Source organism: Perognathus longimembris, chromosome 23 (genome assembly GCF_023159225.1).
Source record: "Perognathus longimembris pacificus isolate PPM17 chromosome 23, ASM2315922v1, whole genome shotgun sequence".
Taxonomy (NCBI): Eukaryota; Metazoa; Chordata; class Mammalia; order Rodentia; family Heteromyidae; genus Perognathus; species Perognathus longimembris.
The window spans coordinates 7,203,969-7,226,976 of NC_063183.1; the positions used below are offsets into that span (position 1 = coordinate 7,203,969).

The 23,008-nt window shown below is 47.7% G+C and overlaps 1 protein-coding gene across 1 annotated transcript in view; it reads left to right on the plus strand.

The window, feature by feature from the left end:
• Positions 1-170: 170 nt before the first annotated feature.
• Positions 171-23,008, plus strand: part of LOC125341064 (integrin alpha-X-like) — a 38,584-nt gene continuing 15,746 nt past the window's right edge. The window contains exons 1-16 of the mRNA XM_048333071.1: positions 171-177; positions 5,234-5,516; positions 11,043-11,125; positions 13,249-13,354; positions 14,653-14,756; positions 15,003-15,073; positions 15,203-15,317; positions 16,510-16,640; positions 16,744-16,889; positions 18,576-18,729; positions 19,415-19,565; positions 19,720-19,793; positions 19,939-20,068; positions 20,139-20,281; positions 20,392-20,532; positions 20,617-20,826. Coding sequence (XP_048189028.1) covers positions 171-177; positions 5,234-5,516; positions 11,043-11,125; positions 13,249-13,354; positions 14,653-14,756; positions 15,003-15,073; positions 15,203-15,317; positions 16,510-16,640; positions 16,744-16,889; positions 18,576-18,729; positions 19,415-19,565; positions 19,720-19,793; positions 19,939-20,068; positions 20,139-20,281; positions 20,392-20,532; positions 20,617-20,826 — 2,049 coding nt within the window. The remainder of the gene's footprint in view (positions 178-5,233; positions 5,517-11,042; positions 11,126-13,248; positions 13,355-14,652; positions 14,757-15,002; positions 15,074-15,202; positions 15,318-16,509; positions 16,641-16,743; positions 16,890-18,575; positions 18,730-19,414; positions 19,566-19,719; positions 19,794-19,938; positions 20,069-20,138; positions 20,282-20,391; positions 20,533-20,616; positions 20,827-23,008) is intronic.

A 23,008-nucleotide genomic window follows, 5' to 3' on the forward strand; every position in this document is an offset into this window, starting at 1 on the left:
ACACACACACACACACACCCACACACACACCCACACACACCCCAGAAGTGGAGCTGTGGCTCACGTGGTAGAGCACTAGCCTTGAGTGAAAAAGCTTAGGGACATTGCCCAGGCCCTGAGTTCAAGCACAAAATAATTAAGTGCAGTAATTTGTGACAGTAGGGGTAGAAATGACCAGTAAGTAAGCTGGGCATATATGCATTGAAACCATACAAAAAATCCACAAATAAGTTTTGGTGTCAATTCAATTAAAAAAAATTTTGTGCCAGTACTGAGGCTTGAGTACTGAGCACTGAGGGCCTGAGTGTTCTCCCTTAGCATTTCTTTTTTTTTTTTTCTCTAGACTGGCACTCTATCTCTTGAGTCACACCTCCACTTCTGGCTTTTTGTGGTGAATTGGAGATAAGAATCTCAATTTTTCTACCCAGGCTGGCTTTGAACTTTGATCCTCAGATCTCAGCCTCTTTTTTTTTTTTTGGCCAGTCCTGGGCCTTGGACTCAGGGCCTGAGCACTTTCCCTGGCTTCTTCTTGCTCAAGGCTAGCACTCTGCCACTTGAGCCACAGCGCCACTTCTGGCTGTATATGTGGTGCTGGGGAATCAAACCCAGGGCCTCATATATACAAGGCAAGCACTCTTGCCACTAGGCCATATCCCCAGCCCGAGATCTCAGCCTCTTGAGTAGCTAGGATGACACCCATGAGCCATGGATATCTTGTCTTTCTAATTATATTTATAAAAAAAAAGGTATTAAAGAGATTAAAAGAAGACAGACGGATAGTGAAGTCTTCCTTTGCCCTTGGCTTCTCTCCACGTTCATGACAAGCAGTGGTCGGCACATTTTCTTAGGCCTGGAGCAGAGTGGCTGGGTAGAAATTCACTTGCCTGAGTAGCCTGCACAAGTCCCTCACCAGCCATTCACTGTGTGCCTCCCAGTGCTGAGTTCGGGACCATTAAGAGTTGAGGACACTGTCTCTGTGTGGAAAGAAACCTGTGGTCTCCACTCCTCACACACACTTGCTAGAGTCAAGTGTTCTATTATTGTTCCCCCCAGGCATCTCTGCCTGGAGACTCACTGAAGCAGATGTCACCACTTCCTTCCGGGGCCACTCTGCTGTCTAGGAAAACTTCTGGGGTGTGATCACTTTCCAGGGTGAGATTTCCCTGACAGCTGTGACCTTTTCCTGTTTATTTCCCAGAGCAGCAAATCCAGAAATTCTGAGCCTGGGTCATGTGGATCCTGTGTGTGTGTGTGTGTGTGTGTGTGTGTCTGTGTGTGTGTCTGTGTGTGTACGCATGTGTATGTACAATGAGTGTGATGGTTGTGTGACTCAGTGTTGCACAGGCAGTCAACAAGGAAGAGCAAAAAAAGAATATGGTTGGCAATGTCTGACAATAGCTGCCCCTTGAGTTCCTTCCTAATGTGACCCCAGAGCTTGGTGTCTCAGTTCTGCATTTGTCATATGGAGGATGTTAGAAATTCCCTTTAACACCTGCAGGGCTCTTGCAAGGATCCAATGAGCTAATGCAGTAAACAATGCCGGCCACCAGTGGCTCACATCTGTAAACCTAGTTACAGTTATTCAGGAGGCTGAGGATCTCAGGATCCTCTTGAATAATTAAGTTTACAGATGTGAGCTACCCACGCCTGGCTTTCAAGTTCAAAGCCAGCCCCAGGCAGGAAAGTCCCTGAGAATCCTATCTTCAATGAACCTCCAGAAAACTGGAAGTGAGCAGTGGCTCAAAGTGGTAGCGTGTTAGCCTTGAGCAAAAAGAAGCCAAACAGTGCTCAGGCTGTGAGTCCAAGGACCGCCCCCCCCCCAAAAAAAAAATACTGGAAGTGAATGGAGACATTGCAAGTGGTCAGAGGAATGGGAGAAACTTGGGAGTAACCCAGCTCTGGCTGTGGGGCTGAGCCTGGCTGAGAGATCCAAGCTAAGGGCTTTTGTCCTTGGGGTTTTAGTTTTCTTTCCCCCTTAGAAAGCACTCAGTGAGGGAACAGCCTCACGATCATCCAGTACTGAAGCGGGGAATGAAGAGTTAAAGTAAACCCCATTTTCAGGCAGCCCCAGTTTTGTTGTCTGTTTAAACTATGAGCAAACCCAGGGTAAGCTTATTAGGGCCCAGTCGGTCAAGAACTCTAACTGCCTGGGAATGCTTAACTCTAACCGCCCCCAGAATGCCTTGAGCCCTGAGCCAATCGGATTTGTACCCGTAATCTTGCTTGCTTGAACACCTGGTTGCTGTAACTTTGTTTTTTGCCTAATAAAGCCTTGCTTTTGCATTTCGGAATGTCTTTTTGTGCCAGGTCGCAAGACAACCACCAAGAAGGCCACCGAGACTCAGACGTTCCGAAATGCAAAAGCAAGGCAAGGCTTTATTCAAGCGAGCTGCAACTCAGGCCTCATCCTACCCACCGACACAGCGGAGGTTAGGAGGGAGCCTCGTGCTGTGATTACACAGGGCTTATAAAGGCAAAAAACAAAGTTACAGCAATCAGGTGTTCAAGCAAGCAAGATTAGGACACAGGTACAAATCTGATTGGCTCAGGGCTCGAGGCACAGGGTTCAAGGCATTCTAGGGGTGGTTAGAGTTAAGCATTCCCTGTGGTTAGAGTTCTTGATCGGCTGGGCCCTAATAAGCTTGCCCTGGGTCTGCAAACAGGGCCTGCTTATCTCAGGTTCACGTGGTAAAGTGGGGTTCACGTGGTAAAGTGGGGCCTGACTTCAAAGTCTGGCACTTCAGTCTGAGTCTCGGTGGCCTTCTTGGTGATCGTTTTGCGACTTGGCATAACATTTGGGGTTTCGTCTGGGATAGCCCCAGAGACCCCTGAGACCCCAGACTCCGAAGGTAAGAAAACAGCCCTGTTCATTTGTCTTGTCCTGTAATGTGTCTGTTTGTCTGTTTTGCTTTTGCTTATTTCTTGAAGGGGTTGTCGAAGCGGCCGTGCTTACTCGGCAATCCCGGGAGACTGGGGGACTCCCCAGACTCTCCACCCTTGAAAGGGGACCCCTGGAACCCCGCCTTCAACTTGGGTCCACTCCTGCACCCTTGCAGGAGGTTGTGGGCTAATTTGGGAAATTTCCATCTCCAACTCGTAGCTTTTCTTGTTCTCAGGCCTGCGTGTTTTCTTCCTTTTGTATTGTTATAATTGTTTTGTTTTTTGTAGCCTTTTGGACTGAACATCTGATCAGAGCTATGGGTAACATTCTATCATGGGAACCTCCATCTAGCCCCCTAGGCTTGAGTATGATAAATTAAGTTTAAGTTTAAATTCAAATGGTCATCAAGTTCGAGCATTACCAAATGTTTTAAAAGAACAGGAACTATAGTTAAAAAAATTGTTTAATTAAAAAAATCAGAGCTAAGTGTCAGAAATTTGGATGTAAAGGTTTATCACTGTTAAAAAAAATGCTTGGGTTTCTCAGTTCAAAGACCAATAGGAAAGGACAGGAAAAACCTGGGATGGGCCCGTGTGCCTATCCACAGGAGTGAGAGGTGATCTGGCAAAGGTGCAGCTTAGCCAGTCCACATGGTGGCACAGGCCCTGGAGGGAATCCACGTGGTGGGACAGCCATAAGGGGGTGTCCATTCATGGTGGAAGAGGACCAGCCGGCACCAAGACAGTTCATCAAGCTCTGAGGAGTAGGATGGAGATAGGCTGTTCGGTAGGACAGGCCAATGGAGGCCTCTCTTTTGTCTCTTGTTTTCTGGTGAACTTTGGAAACCTTGTGGTAAAAATGAATGATTTGACTGGAATTTCTAAAATTGTCCCTTGGGAGGTACTAAGAATTGGAAAAGTTTTTTAAATGGTTAGAAAGTTTATTTGATGTGATTCGATTCCTGTGCTATTTTTGTAATTTGGAAACTAATGGGGATAGGAGTAAACTCTCATTAACTCTATGTATGTAGGAAGAAATGGCAAAATGGGCCAATGTTTCTCACTAACTTATTGGAAAGCTGAATGGATAAGTATTTCTAATTCTGTAATTGTAATTCTTGCATCAAGGAAAAATTGTCATTTGAGTTCAAAGGTCTTCATGCCAAGTGGTAACTGGGACTGAAGAAAAAAAAAAGAGGCTCTTTTGAAACAAGCAGCTAGGAGGCAAAGGGCGGCACCTGGTTTCAGAATGCCTGTAAACTTCAGAGTTTTTCCAATGCAGATAAAAGCTAAAGTGTTGTGTTAGTGTTAAAGCAGAGGTTAGTAAAAAGGCTATGGAAATCAAGAATACATTTCTAAATAAGAAATTTGGAAGTAAAATTGTCCTAAATGATTATTGCAAAGTGAGAAAAGGAGAATTATGGCTACCAAAATGTATAATTGCCATTCCAGTTTCTTTGTAGGTTTTTTGTAACCGTTTCCAGCAGGCCTACAGAGAAGCACAGGTGATTCCTACAAGTTTGTCAAGATCTAATACTGGCTCTTAGTAAGTTCCAGGTAAGAGCATGCTTAAAAACTACTTCTGTGTGGGCTGGGAATATGGCCTAGTGGCAAGTGTGCTTGCCTCCTACACGTAAGCTCTCGGTTCTATTCCCCAGCACCACATATATGGAAACGGCCAGAAGGGGCGCTGTGGCTCAGGTGGCAGAGTGCTGCCCTTGAGCGGGAAGAAGCCAGGGAAGGTGCTCAGGCCCTGAGTCCAAGGCCCAGGACTGGCCAAAAAAACCCAAAAACAAAAAAAACTACTTCTGTGTGGACCACCTTGTTGCTTTTAATTGGAGTAAAGTGGCCTCTTGTAAGACTCATTGAGCTGAAATCTGCGGTTCGAAGCCAGCCCAGGCAAAGAAAGATCCCTGTGAGAGACTTGTCTCTAATCAGCCAGCAGAGTGCTGGGAACGGAGTTGTGTGGAGCTCAAAAGTGGTAGGGTGCTAGTCTTGAGCTGGAGAGCTGAGGGACGGCACTCAGGCCCTGAGTCCAAGTCCAGTGAAAAGTCACTCCTCCTGGGACAAAAGTGATGGAGCATCCCGAGGCAGTAAGCCGCTGCTTGGATGGTAGAGATGGTGTCAGATCCTAGAGCCACTCCAGTTTGGCCTTTCAAAAGTTAATCAAAGCTGGGAAGTCCTAGAAGAATAGTTCATAAGCATGCCTTTCCAATGCCCATGTCTGTCTACTGGGCAGGAACTTGCCAGTCATCTGTGATAGTGGGTAGTAAGGGTAAGTGTCAAATGAGAGGATAGTTTAAAATCCCAACCCCCAAATCACAAGCTCCTAAGGCCAATGACACCCCTGCAGTGACTGCTCAGAATGGAAAAGCAGGCAAGGACAGTGAGGAAGAGGAGGAAGAGAAAAAGGTAGCATTGTCAGTTTCCAAGCCAGGTTCAGGAAAGAAGCAGAAGCAGAATGAGACAACTAAGGATGCAGAGACTCCTCAAGCCAAGAAGCCTAAGCTCCAGACTCCCAACACATTTCCAAAAAGGAAGAAAGGAGAAAAAAGGGCATCTTCGCCATTCCGACGGGTGCGGGAGGAGGAAATTGAGGTGGATTCACAAGTGGCAGACAACTCATTTGATGCCAAGTGAGGTGCAGCTGGAGACTGGGGGGAACGAGCCAATGAGGTTCTGAAGTTTACCAAAGGCAAATCATTTCGGCATGAGAAAACCAAGAAGAAGCGGGGCAGCTACTGGGGAGGTTCCATCTCCGTCCAGGTCAATTCCATCAAGTTCGACAGCGAGTGACCCGGGGCCGCCCATAGCAAAGCAGGGAAGACCAGGGAGGCCACTCACCTGTGGTGGCCTGAGGAACTCTCGGCTCCGGTAGTGGGCAGTCTTGGTATGAACAGAGGTGTAGAGTAGGTCCTAAGACTTTGCAACATAACATTCTCTTAGGTCCTTTTTTATGTTCCAAGTTTTGTACAGATTTTTTTTTTTGAGTGTGGAGTATCAGGGACACGGTAAGAAGAATGTTGTTTTCTAGGAATCTGTTCTAGTTGTCCGTCTCTTATTCTTGTTCTGTGAAAGTCCTCATACTGAGAAATTTGTACATTTTATATTAAATCATTTCTTATTTTTGTTGTGGTCTTCAAAAAAATAAAATAAAATAAAATCCCAACCCCCGCATCTACTCAAAGCCCTATCTGGCAGTGAGAATTTTAAGCTGATACATCTGTTCAGGAAAGAAAGCTTGTAGACCTGCGATTTTGTCCTTACTGAGATCTGTTAAAGGCCTACAAAGGTAATGTAGGCATTTTTTTAGGTCATCAGAGATCAGTTCCCTAGCCAGTCAGGAAAAAACTTTTACAAACTAGAATGTTAAAAGGCTACACTGTGGTAGCCCAAAAAGAAGTCTGTATAGTTGAAAGTTAAAATGTTGAATGTAATTTCCAGTTTGGAGTAAAGCTCCTAATGGACATCTGAGCCTGCAGCCCCTTGGTAAAGTAGACTAAGGTTAAGTTTCCTGGCTAGGTAAGGTCAACGTCCCTGATTCAGCATGAAGAAGTTATAGAAGATGGATGATCTTCGCCCATCAGTCCCCCTTTTAGGACCAAGGGACCAGAGTTGTTTTTGGGAAGATGAGGCAGGATAAACTAGAGGCATGGAAAACAGAGGTAACAGTATACAGAGACTGCACTTGTGAGAAATGGTTACAGGCCAAGCCTTCTATGTTGGCTTAAAAAAAATCTTAGCCTTATTGGAAATATCTGATTTAAACTTATTGCCCTGGCAAAAATGACCCAAGGGCTATTGATTACCTAAACCTGTCTTGACATTTAGTGATGTGCCAGCCTACAAAAGCTAGTGTGCTTAAGAAGGAATCAGGAAAATACTAGGAAATTTGACTAAAGTTAGGCTTTAGGTTAACTTAGGTTAAGCTTCTCTAACCAGTCTATGGAGAAAGTTGCAGGTAACCTAGCAGAAGGTGTGACATTCTACTGGAACCACTGGGAGCCACTGCTGTTTGACACCACCATGGCCCCTGCCCATTGCATTTGAGTGAGGATCAAGGAGAGTCTAACAGTGATCTGGAAGAATCTACATCTTCAGATGGGACTCTATCACACACAGCTGATTTCTGCTGGAAAGTGCTTTGGATCTGCTAAAACAAATTTTGGGGGGACATTCTTGAGTTGACTGGAGTTAACTAGCTCTATTAAGAAAATTGGATATTGTAAGAAATTTTCAAGCAGACTGGCCTGCTGCTAAATTCAAAGCATGTATGACAGGCTGGAGAGTCACTTCCAGGAAATGCCTGGGGTGGGAGGTGTGTCCAAGAGTATTAGAATGTGACCAGATGAATTAGGGTGTGACCTCAGAAGAGAGGGAGGTAACTGCCATCAGGTGTGCTAGGTGCCAGGGTAACTGGACAGATTTAAACTGCCGTGGGCATCTTCATGGAGCCCTGCTGGGGTGAATCTTACAGATGTCACTGGCCAACCTTAGGCACTTAGAGGAACTGGAAACTGGAGAAATCCACTCTAGAATAGTTGGCTCATGATATAGAATATAGATATAGAATAGTTGGCTCTGGTCTGGCTTCTTAGAAGCAGCAGTCCTATTGGACTGACCATTGCCCCATCTTTGTTTTCCCCAACAGCCTGTGGGTAGAGTCACAGTAAATTGCCTTGATGTAGTTGAGATAAACCGGAAAATGTAGACAGTTTAAAACTCTAGCAGCAGGGGCTGGGAATATGGCCTAGTGGCAAGAGTGCTTGCCTCCTACACATGAAGCTCTCGGTTCGATTCCCCAGCACCACATATATGGAAAACGGCCAGAAGGGGCTCTGTGGCTCAGGTGGTAGAGTGCTAGCCTTGAGCGGGAAGAAGCCAGGGACGGTGCTCAGGCCCTGAGTCCAAGGCTCAGGACTGGCCAAAACAAAAACAAAACCTCTAGCAGCAAAGAAGCCCCAGGAAATGTAAAGAGGAAGGTTAGTATAGAAAGCCTTGGAGAAAGGGATAGAGAAATGGTTTCCTCTGGATAAGAAAGGGATTTAAAAAGTAAATTGTCACAGAATGTTCCAGTAAGTCACTGATGGTGTGAGGAAGTAGAAGATGGTGTGAGTGGGGATATGTTAAATTTTATAAGACACAGATTATAAAACTGTATAAGGAAAGACTTTAGATTAAAAGGTTTTGGTATGTTAAAAGTAAGACAATCCCTAGAAAGTTTGAGTATGTAACAAATGGTATCAGTATGTGTTAAAATTAGAGCATATGAGTAAAGTTGGTATGTAATCAAATTGGCTATAATATAAAGAGGGTCAGAATTGGGGCTTGGGTGTAAAACTATGTTTATCTGTACCTGTATCTACAGGGCTAGGGGACTTGTGTGATGTCATTAAATGTTATTCCTAACTTGCAATCACATTTGTTATGAGCTTTTATCGCCCCCTCAGAGCCCTATATAGCAAGTCCACCAAGAGATCTGGCTCAAGCTAAAGGCCCTTTATGAGACTGGACCTCCTCCTGAGCCACACCCGCTACCAACTGAGTAAAGCGCCACTGACAACTTATGGTATTGTGGGCAAAATGCCAATCTATCCCTACCCATTCTCAGTGAGAATCAAACTAATAAGCAAGGAGAACCACGATTGGTTCTCGAGTTACCTATCAGAAGGGGGAAATGAAGGGGGGAATGAAGAGTTAAAGTAAACCCCATTTTCAGGCAGCCCCCGTTTTGTTGTCTGTTTAAAGCAAACCCAGGGCAAGCTTATTAGGGCCCAGCCGGTCAAGAACTCTAACCGCCTGGGAATGCTTAACTCTAACCAACCCCAGAATGCCTCGAGCCCTGAGCCAATCAGATTTGTACCCGTAATCTTGCTTGCTTGAACACCTGATTGCTGTAACTTTGTTTTTTGTCTTGCTTGAACACCTGATTGCTGTAACTTTGTTTTTTGCCTTTATAAGCCCTGTGCAATCGCAGCTCGGGGCTTCCTCCTAACCTCCACTGTGTCGGTGGGTAGGACGAGGCCCGAGTTGCAGCTCGCCTGAATAAAGCCTTGCTTTTGCATTTCGGAATGTCTGAGTCTTGGTGGACTTCTTGGTGGTCGTTTCGCAACTTGGCATAAAAGTACCACTCAGCTAAGGCAAACCAGACCTGAATCCAACATTCAACATCCACTCTTTTCTTTTCCTTTTTTTTGTTGGTCCTGGGGCTTGAACTCAGGGCCTGGGCCTGTCCCTGAGCTCTTTTGCTCAAGGCTAGAGCTCTACCACTCTGAGTCACAGCTCCACTTCCCATTTTTTGGTGGCTCATTGGAGATAAGAGTCTTTTGGAGTTTCCTTCCTGGGATGGATGAACAAACAAACAAACAAATACATAAAGGCAAAGGAATATTAATTGAGTTTCCAAAGCAGCGGCCCCACAGGCTGGGGACATGGCTCAAGGGGTATAGCACCTGCTTAGCAAGTGTGGGACCCTGAGTTCAAACCTCAGTATCACCAAAGCATCAGGAGATCTAGAAATTGGCTCATCTTGAAAGCTGAGTATGTAATTCCAAGCCCTGGGCCTTATGTAGTCAATTAAAAAAAAGAAATACTTCCTAAAAACAACAACCAATACTAATAGCCCCCAGAGTAGTAAATTGCACGATAACATTTCCATTCCTGTATATAATCGCGCACACATGTCCTTTCATCATATTTGCCTCCTCCATTGCTGTTTCTTTTTAAAAAAATTATTAACTAATTAAAATTTTGTTGACAAGGAGTTGTGAAAAAGGGTTACAGTTATATCATAGGGCAGTGTATACATTTCCTGTGATATCTTACACCCTGTTTTTCTTTCCCTTCCCTAGATCAGGTAGACATAGGTACAATACACAGTGTACCAAAAACCTATACAGTAGCCACGTGGCATACACCAATGGAAATTCACCTAGGACTTTAAAGATAATGTCAACAATAGAGTTTGCTTATCCTTGTCTTATATAGTCATACATACATAGCTTTTGAGCTATTGTGATTCACTGAGAGGTCTATTTTTGACCTTTATATGTTGAGTAGTTGTTTGGTTTTAGTTACATAATGTAAGGTTGCTGACCTAAACCTGTAGGAAATACCATTTGACAAGAAGCTTTTTTGTTTCTCAGACTTGGTCTCTACTGTCTCCCCCTCCCCCCACCTTAACAGCCATATATTAAGGAGATCATGCCCCTTTGTTTTCTGTGTTCTAGGCTTGTCTCGCTCAACATTAATTGTTCAAGTTCTGACCATTTCCCTGCGAATACCAATATTTCACCATTTCTAATTGCTATGTAGTACTCCGTTGTGTATAGGTACCATATTTTTTGGATCCATTCATCTGTAGAGGGGCATCTGGGTTGTTTCCGTATTTTGGCTATTGTGAATTGTGCAGCGATAAACATGAAAGTGCAGATGTCTTTTTGATATCCTGAGACCTGTTGTTCTGGGTAGATGCCAAGGAGTGGTATGTCCATTGCCATTTCTTATCCCCCACTTTCCCTTTCCCTGTCCCACAGTGCTCCCACCCCTTTACTTTGATGCCTTTTCCTCCCCACCCTCAATTCCACATGAAAGAGAAAGTATGTCACACTTGACTCTCTGAATCTGGCTTATTTCTCAAAATATTATGATCTTCAGTTGTTTAGGTTTTCCTGAAATCAACATAACATTATTTTTTTGGTTGAATAAAACTTTCTTGTGCATAAATACACCACATTTTCTTTATCCAGTCGTGTGTGTGTGTGTGTGTGTGTGTGTGTGTGTGTGTGTGTATTGCCAGTACTGGGGCTGGAATGCTGGGCCTAGTGTTCCCACTTGGCCTTTTCTACTCACTGGCTGGCACTCTACCACTTGAGACACACCTCCATGTGTGGTGTTTTGCTCATTAATTGGAGATATGAGTCTGTTGGATTTGGCTGCCTGAGTCGGCCTCCAATGCCGATCCTCAGATGTCAGCCTCCTGAGTAGCTAGGATTATAGGCACGAATCACTAGCGCTCAGCCTAAACATTGATTGTTGACTGACTTCTAGGCTGTATCTGGAACCTGGCTCTGGATTGGGAGTCACTTTCCAGCCTTCTGAAAGGAGCATCTGAAGGTCCCCATCTGTGCGAATTCCCTTATATGCTCCCTTCTTGTCTGCAGAACAAAACCAAGGTGTCATATGAGTGGGGACTTCCAGGAGTCAAGGTTTGCTTTCTCCTCTTGGGCCAACCCCTCCATCCAAGGTGACCACATCTTCTACTGTCATGGCTGACAACACTGACCCCACACACAGCTCTCCATTTCATGCCTGGCCCACATCTGGAAGCCCCTTCTGAAACAAGCTCCCCCCGGGCTGGGAGGTAGCTCAATGGCAAAGCGCTTGCTTAGCAAGTGCAACGTCCTGGGTTCGATCCCCAGTACAAAAAAAAAATGACAAAAGACATACAGTTACCCCGCCCTCCCCAAATGCTGAAACATCCTCCCCTGTACCCTTTGACCCCTGGCTCTGGGGAGTCTTCCTGGAGGCCCCCGCCCTTGGCCTTTGCAGCAGAGGTGAGAGAACATCTGCTGTGTAGCAGCTGTGTGGCTTTTTACCCCCTAGGCTTCCCCACTGACCCCAGGGCCAACGTTGCACAATGAAAGGAGTTCTCACCTAGCAAAGGGCTCAGACCCTTGAGGCTTGAATTTGGCTTGTTGTAAATGGCCACCAATGGAGCGAGTGGGTGAACGAGCGAATGCCCGCTCTGTGCTCAACGTTTGGCCTAGAGACTTCTAGGCTAGGAGTGGAAGGTCCGGGACAGCTTGCGTGGGCCCCCTCCACTCCCCAGGTGGACTGGCACGAAAGATTAAAGGGAGCCTTCTGCCACTATGGGAGGCCACTGAGAGGGTAAAGTCAAGACCAGGAGTTGCGTCTCCTCAGCCCAGCCATGGCGAGTCATCCTGACGAGGAGCTCTCTGCGAGCAGAGTGTGTGGGCTGCTTTGGTCTCTTCTTTGTGCATTTTAGTCCTGCCTGGAGGGCAGGACTCTCACTTCTGACTCAATGACCACTTCCCTCTCAGCTCCAGCTTCCTCATCACCTCTCCACTCACTTCTTCCTCAGTCTTTCAGCCCAGATGCTCAGAGCATCCACCTCTGAGCTTGACGTTCCAGCCATGAGCGGGCTGTGCACTGCTCTCCTCCTGAGTATGGGTGAGTCTGCTTCTCCAGCAGGGGAACTTGGGTCCCAGCCCTACATAGCCAAGGCCTGTGGCTGGGAGCAGGGCCAGGGAGTGAGAGAGACTTGACATTGGAGTGACCTTGGAGGGTTGGGATCTGGAATTCGTAGAGGGAGTGGATGCTAAGGAAGTCATTCAGGAAGAGGTCAGTTGACTTGGCAGTTTAGAAGTTTCTTTCTTTCTTTTTTTTTTTTTCCAGTCCTGGGCCTTGGACTCAGGGCCTGAGCACTGTCCCTGGCTTCTTTTTGCTCAAGGCTAGCACTCTGCCACTTGAGCCACAGCGCCACTTCTTGCCGTTTTCTTTATATGTGCTGCTGGGTAATTGAACCCAGGGCTTCATGTATATGAGGCAAACACTCTTGCCACTAGGCCATATTCCCAGTCCTAGAAGTTTCTCTCTCTCTCTCTCTCTCTCTCTCTCTCTCTCTCTCTCTCTCTCTCTCTTTTCCTTCCTTTTCTTTTGTGCACCAGTACTAGGGCTTGAACTCAGTGCCTCTTACTTACCCTTGGCTATTTCCTGCTCAAGGCTGGTGCTTTACTAGTTGGAGCACATCTCTACTTCTGTCCCCCCTTTTTTATTTGCCAGTCCTGGGGCTTGAACTCAGGGCCTGAGTTGCTTTTGCTCAAGGCTAGCACTCTACTTGAGCCACAGCGCCACTTCTGGCTTTTTCTGCATATGTGGTGCTGAGGAATGGAATCCAGAACTTCATGCATGCCAGGCAAGCACACTCTACCACTAAGCCATATTCCCAGCCCCTACTTCTGCCCTTTTGTTAGTGAATTAGAGTAAGAGTGGCTCAGATTTGTCTGCCTGGTCTGGGTTCCAACTGTGATCATCAGATCTCAGCCTCTTGAGTAGCTAGGATGGCAGGCCTTAGCCAGGGGAAGTTGTGGGGGAGGGCTGTCTTCAGAGCCGGAGCAGAGGTCTGTAGAAAAGAATTGAAAGTTGACTGTAGATCTCAGGGTGGTGACACAGTTGTGCCTCATGTGGAGGAGAGAGGGAAGCCAGGAAAAGCCAGAGGACTCTGAGGGATTGGGCCTAGAAGAGAGCAGGAAGCGGGGTCCTGGGAGATGGAGCCCAGAGGGGAGGGGTCATGGTCAGGCAAGAGAAGATCCTTCTAAAGCTCTCTTCTTGCTCCTTGTCCCTAAGGTTTTGCTGTTTCTCTGGGCTTCAACCTGGAGGTAGAAAATCCGATGAGCTTTCAAATGGGAAGTGCCGGGTTTGGATACAGTGTGGTCCAATATGACAGTTCCTGGTAAGGACAAGGTGGTGAGCAAGCTCTCTGTGCAGAGAACCCCGTGCCTTCTCAGTTCTGCAACAATAGTCTGGTACTCTACCATTTGAGTCATGCCACCAGCCCAGGGTCTCGGTGGGTTATTTAGAGATAAGAATCTCATGGGCTCTTGAATTCATGGCTAACATTTATTGAGTGACTACTGAGTACCAATAGGTGGGCACTGAGTAAGTCCACACAGCAGTCTCAGAAGGAACTAGCCATTCAATAAATGTTTATTGGGCACCTACTATAATCTATCAGGTATATACTAGAGACAAAAAGAGGAAAAAAATTCCACAATTCCATCTCTGCGGAGTTCAACCTGTTGCTAATCTCCATATAAGGCTCAGAGGCTCAAGCAGTTGAGTTCTACTGTCTACCTCTCCCCACCCCGCTACCCTTTTAGTCAGTCAGTGGTGGGACCTGAAGTTAGGGCCTTGTGCTCCTATTTAACATTCTGTGCTCAAGGCTGTAACTTTATCACTGGAACCATATCTCTGGCTTCTGCTTTTTGCTAGTAGATAAAGAGACTTATGGACTTTTCTGCTTGGGCTGGCTTTGAATATTAATCATTAGATCTCAGACTCCTGAGTAGCTAGAATTATAGGTGTAAGCTACCAATGCTGGTTTGTCTGTATTTGTGTGTGTATGTGTGTGTGTGTGTGTGTGTGTGTATGTGTGTGTGTCCATGGGTGGGATGTTGAACTCATAATCTGGCCAGAATCTCTAAACTCTTTTGCTCAAGGCTGGCACTCTACCACTTTGAGCCGCAGCCCCGCTTTTATTTTCTGCTGGTTTATTAGAGATTAAGAGTCTCATAGACTTTCTTATCCTGGTTGGAGTTGAACCCTGATCCTCAGATCTTAGCCTTCTCAGTAGCAAGGATTATAGATCTGAATCACCAGCATCTGGCTGAGAGTCTTATGTACTTTTCTGTCTGGACTGGCTTTGAACTTCAATCATCAGATCTCACCCTCCTGAGTAGCTACAGTTACAGGTGTGAGTCACCAATGCCTGGTTTTTCTCTGAACTTTTTTTTGTTTTTGGCCATCCCTAGGGCTTGAACTCAAGGCCTGGGCATTGTCCCCAAGCCTCTCTGTGCTCAAGGCTAGCACTCTACCACTTGAGCCACAGTGCTACTTCTAGCTGTTTCTATGTATGTGGTATTGAGGAATCGAACCCAGGGCTTCATGCATGCTAGGCAAGCACTCTGCCACTAAGCCACATTCCCACTCCTGTCTGCAGTTTTACCAACAGTGTTCTTTTCTCCCTTGTAGGGTGGTGGTTGGAGCCCCCCATGAGATGAAGGCTGCCAACCAAAGAGGCGGCCTCTACAACTGTAGCTATGCCACAGGGCAGTGTCAGCCCATCCAGCTGCAGGGTGAGCCCCTGCCCCTGCCTGGGTCCTGGCTCCCAAGCCCTGGGGCCCAACACTCTTACTTCTGCTGTGTGCTGTCTGCAGACCCCCTTAGGCCTCTTACCACCACATCCCCCCACTTCCCTGGCTCCACTAGGACCCACGGGTCCTCTTGGCCTGCCAGGCTCCCTGTGTCTTGATCAGACCCACCCAGCTCTAACTCATTCTCCTGGGTCTCCGTGGTAACCACATGATTATCTATCTCCTCAGTGCCCCCTGAGGCTGTGAACATGTCCTTAGGCCTGTCCCTGGCAGCTGCCTCCAATGCCTCCCAGCTTCTGGTGAGTTGTCTTGGGTCACAGGAGGGTCCCTAGGCAGGTGTGTGTCTTGTGGAGGGTGGAGGTGCTGGGATAGGAGGTCGGGCTGGGGAGCAGAGGCAGCCCCCTTCTAGCATCTCCCTTTGTTTCTAGGCCTGTGGCCCCACGTTACAGAAGGAATGCAGAGAGAATATCCATTTGAACGGGTTATGCTTCCTGCTGGCCCCATCTTTCCAGCAGAAAGAAAGGCTCCCAATGTTCCAGCGGGGTGAGTGTTCTTGACCCCCAGCTCTTCTGGGGACCCCATATTACACATCCAATGGGGCTGCAGTGGAGTCAGAAGCACTTTTCCAGACTGGATAAAAGAAAGAAAGAATCTTTCTGGCCCTGGTGGCTCATGATTGTCTTCCTAGCTACTCAAGAGGCTGAGATCAGAGGAGCAAGGTTCAAAGCCAGCCCAGGCAGGAGAGTCAGTGAGACTCTTTTTTAAAAAAAAAAATTAAATTCTTTTTTTTTCTTTATTGTCAAAGTGAAGTTCAGCGAGTTTACAGTTTCATATGTAAGGCAATGAGTACATTTCTTGTGCAACTTCATACCCCCTCCCTCATTCCCCCACGGCCCCCACATTGCCCCAACCCTCTCCCTCTATCCCGCCATGAGTTGTACAGTTGTTTACACCAAATAGTTTTGTAAGTATTGCTTCTGTGTTTGTTTTTGTTTGTTTTTTGCCATTCCTTTGCCTTGAACTCAGGGGCTAAGCACTGTCCTGGCTTCTTTCTGCTCAAGGCTAGCACTCTGCCACTTGAACCACAGCGCCACTTCTGGCCTTTTCTATATATGTGCTGCTGAGGAATTGAACCTAGAGCTTCCCGTATACAAGGCAAGCAATCTTGCCACAAGGCCATATTCCCAGCCCCTCAGTAAATCAGGAAAAAGCTGAAAGTGGAGCTGTGCCTCAAGTGGTAGAGGGCTAGCCTTGAGTAAAACAGCTAAAGGACAGCACCCAGGCTCTGAGTTCAAGGTCCAGTATTGGTGCATGTGCCCGCGCACACACACAGACACAGACACAGACACAGAGTGTAGTTTGGCATTGACTGTCCCATGTGGACCGATGGGCAGAGCTGGTGCAGGTCCTATCCTGGAGGGACACTGAGGGTGTTTAGAAGAGATGGGATCAGGTTCAAGGAAAGGGGCACAATGGCAGTTGTGTAAGGAGGTGGCTTTGAGGCTGTCCTCCAGATGGGAGAAGCTGTCAGTGGTTGTGCAGGGTGAAGGAGTTGAGCCAGTTGTGGCCTCCTCTTGAGGCATAAAGAGACTGCCCTGCGTCTCAGCCAGGGGACTTGGAAACTGTGGCCCTGACAAGAAGACCCAGCTGGGCTGCTGAGCTTTGATCCCCAGAACGGGGCTGGAGAAGGCATAGGTTTTCCTGGCCTTGGAGTGTGATTTTTGGTCTTTTCCAGAGTGCCCCAAGCAGGAACAGGATATTGTATTCCTCATCGATGGCTCAGGAAGCATCCAGCCTAATGACTTCACCAAAATGCTAAACTTCGTGAAGTCTGTGATGAGCCAGTTTCAGGGATCTGGTGCTCAGGTGTGGCCTGGTGGGTGGGAAGGCAGTGCAAGAGGGCGTGGCTGGGCAGAGCTGGGGTGCTGTGGAAATCAGCTTGGTTTCTAGCATCCTGTGGTTCTCTCAGTTCTCCCTGGTGCAGTTCTCCTACAGCGTCCAGGTACACTTTACGTTCAGTGCCTACGCGGAAAGTTCAGACCCCCAGAGCCTGCTGAACAATATATATCAGGAAAAATCGAACACCAGAACTGCCACAGCAATTGATACAGTCAGGTGAGTCCAGACTTCTCCCTTCTCAAAGTACCCTCCCTGCACCCTCCCACATGAATTGCCAGCTTACCTACTCTGGGGCCCTTGAGTAGGACTGAGGTCTCCAGGGGAAAGGATGTGGCTACATTCTTTCAAAGGAGATTGAGGTCTCTAATGAGGTCTCTAGATCCTCTTTTAAAACTCTTCCTCCTCCTCCTTCTCCTCCTCCTCCTCCTCTCCTCCTCCTCCTCCTCCTCCTCCTCCTCCTCCTCCTCCTCCTCCTCCTCCTTCTCCTCCTCCTCCTCCTCCTCCTCCTCCTCCTCCTCCTCCTCCTCCTCCTCCTCCTCCTCCTCCTCATCCACTTCCTCCTCCTCCTCCTCCTCCTTTCTCCTCCTCCTCCTCCTCCACTTCCTCCTCCTCCTCCCCCTCCTCCTCCTCCTCCTCCTTCTCCTCCTCCTCCTCCTCCTCCTCCTCCTCCTCCTCCTCCTCCTTGTCATGTTGCTTAAGCTCATGGCCTAGGCACTGTCTCTGAGCTCTTTTGCACAAGGCTCTACCACTTTGAACCACCTTGCCAGTTCCAGTTTTTTTTTTTTGGCCTGTCCTGGGCCTTGAACTCAGGGCCTGAGCACTGTCCCTGGCTTCTTTTTTTTTTTTTTTTGCCAGTCCTGGGCCTTGGACTCAGGGCCTGAGCACCATCCCTGGCTTCTTCCCGCTCAAGGCTACCACTCTGCCACTTGAGCCACAGCCCCGCTTCTGGGCGTTTTCTGTATATGTGGTGCTGGGGAATCGAACCTAGGGCCTCGTGTATCCGAGGCAGGCACTCTTGCCACTAGGCCATATCCCCAGCCCCCCTGGCTTCTTTTTTGATCAAGGCTAGCACTCTGCCACTTGAGCCACAGCGCCACTTCTGACCGTTTTCTGTATATGTGGTGCTGGGGAATTGAACCCAGGGCCTCATGTACACGAGGGCAGGAACCCTTGTCACTAGGCCATATCCCCAGCCCCTGGTTCCAGGTTTTGAGTGGTTAACTGGAGATTAAATTCTCACAAGTGCTGAGCACCCTTGGCTCCCGCCTTTATTCCTAACTACTCAGGAAGCTGAGATCTGAGGATTACTGTTCAAAGAGCAGCCTAGGCAAGAAAGTCCAATAAAGTACTCAGAAAAGGCCAGAAGTGAAACTGTGACTCAAGTGGTAGAGCACTGGTTTTTAGCACAAAGAGGCTCAGGGATAGCACCCACGTCCTGAGTTCAAGTCCCAGGGCTGGCATTAAAAGCATAATAAAGCCTCACAAGACTTTTCTCTGTCCAGGCTGGCTTTGAACTGTGATCCTTAGATCTCAGCTTCCTAAGTAGCTAGGATTACAGGAGTGAACCACCATGCCTGCCTTAAATATATATATATGTATGTATGAATGTATATATATATATATATATTTTTTTTTTTCTGTGAGTTCTGGGGCTTGAATTCAAGGTCTGGGTGCTGTCCTTGAGCATTTTCATTCAAGGTTAGTGCTCTATCACTTGAGCCACAGTTCTGGCTTTTTTTCTTTTTTTTAAAATTAGGTGCAGGCAAGAGTATTGCAGACTTTGCAGCCTGAGCTGACTTTGAATGGATCCTGAGAGCTTGGCTTGCTGAGTAGGGAGGGTTGTAGGCATGAGCCACTGATGGCTGACCAGCACTCCCTCCCCACCTTTAAATTTCCTGACAGAAAGGACGTGTTCACTGCTGAGAAAGGAGCCCGCAAAGATGCCACCAAGATCCTCATCGTTATTACTGATGGCTGGAAATTTGGCGACAACAAGGAGTATTCCGAAGTGATACCTCTGGTCGAGGCTGCAGGCATCATCCGCTATGCCATCGGGGTAAACTCCAGCTTTCCACTGCCTCCCTCGTGTCCTTCTCCAGGAAGCTTCCTTTCAAGATTAGAAACCTCCGGCTCGCACATCTGTGGGGCAAGAAGTTCACTGTCCTCAGCCAGAGACTCATTGTCCTCTTTCTTCACCTCCTTGATGCTAGCCAAACACGTTTTCTTTCCCATGTCTTCTGCAAGATGAACCCTGTAGGGCTCATGGGTCTTTTTTTTTTTTTTTTGCCAGTCCTGGGTTTGGACTCGGCCTGAGCACTGTCCCTGGCTTCTTTTTGCTCAAGGCTAGCACTCTACCACTTGAGCCACAGCGCCACTTCTGGCCATTTTCTGTATATGTGGTGCTGGGGAATCGAGCCCAGGGCCTCATGTATACGAGGCAAGCACTCTTGCCACTAGGCCATATCCCCAGCCCAGGGCTCATGGGTCTTGAACTCAGGGCCTGGGTGCTGTCCTTGAGCTTTGCCACAGCTCCATTTCTGGCTTTTTGTGTGGTTCCTTTGAGATAAGGGTCTCGTAGACTTTACTGCACAGGCTGGCTTTAGGCAACAGTCCTCAGATCTCAGCTTCCTGTGCAGCTAGGATGACAGGCATGAGCCACTGGTCCCTAACTACACATGGGTTTCCCCCCCCCCCCACACCATGGGTGATTTTCATGGTGAATTGGTCTTTTCTGGGAGCAGGTTGGAGATGCTTTTCGTGCAACAACATCTAGGGATGAACTAAATATCATCGCCTCAAGTCCTCCCCAGGACTACGTATTTAATGTGGAGAACTTTGATGCACTGAAGCAGATTCAAAAACAGCTGAAAGACAAGATCTTTGCCATCGAGGGTATGTCAGACAGGGAGCTACTGGCTTTACATGTGCTCAGGCATCATGGCCTCTCCCTGGCTAATTTCCAGTATGATGCTGATCTTAAGTCTCCTCCTTGGACTTGGCCAATCCCATCTTTCTCCCTGAAGCCTCTGGCATTGTGTCTTTGCAGGTACAGGGACCGGGAGCAGTAGTTCCTTCGAACTGGAGATGTCCCAGGAAGGCTTCAGTGCGGCCTTCACCCCTGTGAGTGGTTTCTTTGTGGCTGAGGATGGAGGATGAGGGAGAGGAAGCGGAGGGGGTTGGTGGTATGAAGCTAGGGGCAGGTTCTCTTCAGACTAGGCTGTCTTCTTACTCCAGCCTGCTCAGTTCTGGAATCCTTTCCTCCCAGGATGGACCAGTTTTGGGGGCCGTGGGTAGCTTCGACTGGTCCGGAGGTGCCTTCCTGCACTCCCCCATTAGGGGTGCCACTTTCATCAACATGTCTAAGGAGAATGTGGACATGAGGGATGCCTACCTAGGTAAGGAAGGCCTGGACGGGCTGATGGGAAGTAGGGGAGTCGCCCTGGTGCTGAGGCCTGGTCCTTGCAGGTTACTCCACCCAGGTGGCCCTGTGGAAGGGGGCGCGGAGCCTGGTCATGGGGGCCCCTCGTTACCAGCACACGGGGAAGGTTGTCATGTTCACCCAGGAATCGGGGCAATGGCAGCCAAATGCTGAAGTCACAGGGACCCAGGTGGGTGTGTGGGGAGGAGTGGGGTGGACCCCAAGGGGGTGTGGTGACTGGGTGCAGAAGGGGAGGAGGCTGGGGGGGTCAGGCAGGTGACTTCAGGCTTTGCCCTCCAGATTGGCTCCTACTTTGGGGCCTCCCTGTGCTCTGTGGATGTCAATGGAGATGGCAACACTGACCTGATCCTCATTGGGGCCCCCCATTACTATGAGCAGACCCGAGGGGGCCAGGTGTCTGTGTGCCCCATGCCCAGGGGGGTGAGTGGCAGATGGGCAGCGCTGGGTGGGGGTAGGGGGTGGTGGTCCAGCCTGGGGTGGGCTGACACTGGTTGTATTGTGCAGAGGGCTCCGTGGCGGTGTGGGTCTGTTCTCCATGGGGAACAGGGCCATTTCTTGGGCCGCTTTGGGGCGGCCATGACCGTGCTTGGGGACGTGAACTGGGACATGCTGACAGACGTGGCCGTTGGGGCTCCAGGAGAGCAGGAGAACCGCGGTGCTGTTTACATCTTTCATGGCACCCCAGGCCTGGGCTTGGGCCCTGCACACACCCAGGTGAGGCCCTGTTGGTGTGCTTCATGACTGTGACAGTGTCTGTATGCTTCTTTTGCCTTTCTCACAGTCACCAGGAAGGTGACCCCCTTTTTTCCAGCACTCATCCCTTTTGTAGCAAGTTAAACCTTTGGCGTTAAGAAATGGCAACTCTGATCGATAGATGTACTGCTTCATAGCACAGCTCCATGATCCAGGAGTTTCCCATTCAGGCTTCTTTTTTAAAAAATTTATTTATTTATTAATTGAACACAAATTTTTTTGGCAAGGTGTCCAAAAAGGTTACAGTTACATAGTAGGGCAGTGTGTACATTTTTGGTGATATCTTACGCCCTGTTTTTCTTACGCACTGAGTTTCCCATTCAGGCTTCTTAATCACCCACCAATGTAAAAGATACATAGTCCCCAGCTCAGCAAGCCTATTTTGCCTTTGGGGTGTGTGTGTGTGTGTGTGTGTGTGTGTGTGTGTGTGTGTGTGTGTGTGTGTGTGTGTGTATTGGATTAGAGCTTGAATTCAGAGCCTCATGGTCTCTCAACTTAGCTTTTTTCCTCTCTCTCAAAGTTGTTGCTCTACCACTTGACCCATAGCCTTACTTCTATAGCAAACCTGTTTTCCAGGTGTAATTTGACCTGTCCAGGATCCAGAGGACTAGGAATGGTAACTTCTGACTCCTAACCCAGTGCTCCATCTCTCAGTGGTTTCCTGTTGCTCCTAAGTATAGGTTTCAGGACATGTGTCTTCTCATCCCTGGATGATATATGATTTTCATTGCATTCTTGCCATCCATGAAATATGCCTCTAGGATCTCTCTGCCCAGGAGGATAGCAATAGGAGTCACTAGGATAAATGGCTGCTTTCCTTGGCAAACATCAAGCAAATGCAAACTGAAAAAATACTTTCTGGTCACTGGTGGCTCATGCCTATAATCCTAGCTACTCAGGAGGTGGAGATCTGAGGATTGAGTTTTGAAGCCAGCTGGGCCAGGAAAGTTTGGGAGACTCTTATCTCCAAATGATAACAACAACAACAACAACAAAGCAGGAAGTGGAGCTGTGACTCAAATGATAGAGTGCTAGCCTTGAGCAAAAGAGCTAAGTGAGAATATGAGGCCCAGAATTCGAGCCCCAGCAGTCACACACACACACACAGACACACACACACAGACTCATGCATGCCAGCCGGCATACACACTCAAATATCTAAATAGATTTTTTTCCAAAGAAAATTAACAAGGGCCATTCAAAAGGAGCCTGGAAAAACAGGCAGGAAAAAAATGTCACATCCTGCAGAGTAATAAAGGTGTTCAGACAAAAAGAATTAACAAAGGCCAAAGAATACATTAAAAAGATGTTCAAAATTTTTTTTTCTTTTTTCTTTTTTTGCCAGTCCTGGGGCTTGGACTCAGGGCCTGAGCACTGTCTCTGGCTTCTTTTTGCTCAAGGCTAGCACTCTGCCACTTGAGCCACAGCGCCACTTCTGGCCATTTTCTGTATATGTGGTGCTGGGGAATTGAACCCAGGGCCTCATGTATAGGAGGCAAGCACTCTTGCTACTAGGCCATATCCCCAGCCCCTCAACTATTTTTTGATCAGGCACCAACAAATCAAAACCGCAATGAGGTACATAAAATTGCATGCTCACTAGATTATTTAAAAAAATTATATTGTAATGATGATGTACAGAGGGGTTATAGTAACATTAGTCAGGTATTGAGTACATTTATTTTTGAACAGTGTCACCTTATCCCTCATTTTCTGTCAAATTTTTTTTCCCGCCTGGCATTCTTCCTTTGCCGAGTTGTACAGTTGATTTTGACTTCCTTTCTTCCTTCCTTCCTCCTTCCTCCTTCCCTCCCTCCCTTCCTCCCTTCCTTCCTTCTTTTTTCCTCCTCTTCCTCCTCCTCCTTCTTTTTTTGCTGGTACTGGGGCTTGAACTGTGGGCCTGGTTGCTGTCCCTAAGCTTCTTGTACTCAAGGCTAGTGGTCTACCACTTGGGCCACAGAGATACTTGTGGATATTTCAAGTAGTTTATTGGAGATAAGAGTTTCATGGGGACTTTCCTGCCTGAGCTGGCTTCAAACTATGATCCTCAGATCTCAGCCTTCTGAGTAGCTAGGATTACAATCATGAGCCGCTGGCACCTGGTGTATAGTTCATTTTCAACGCAACGTGTAGTGAGTAACAC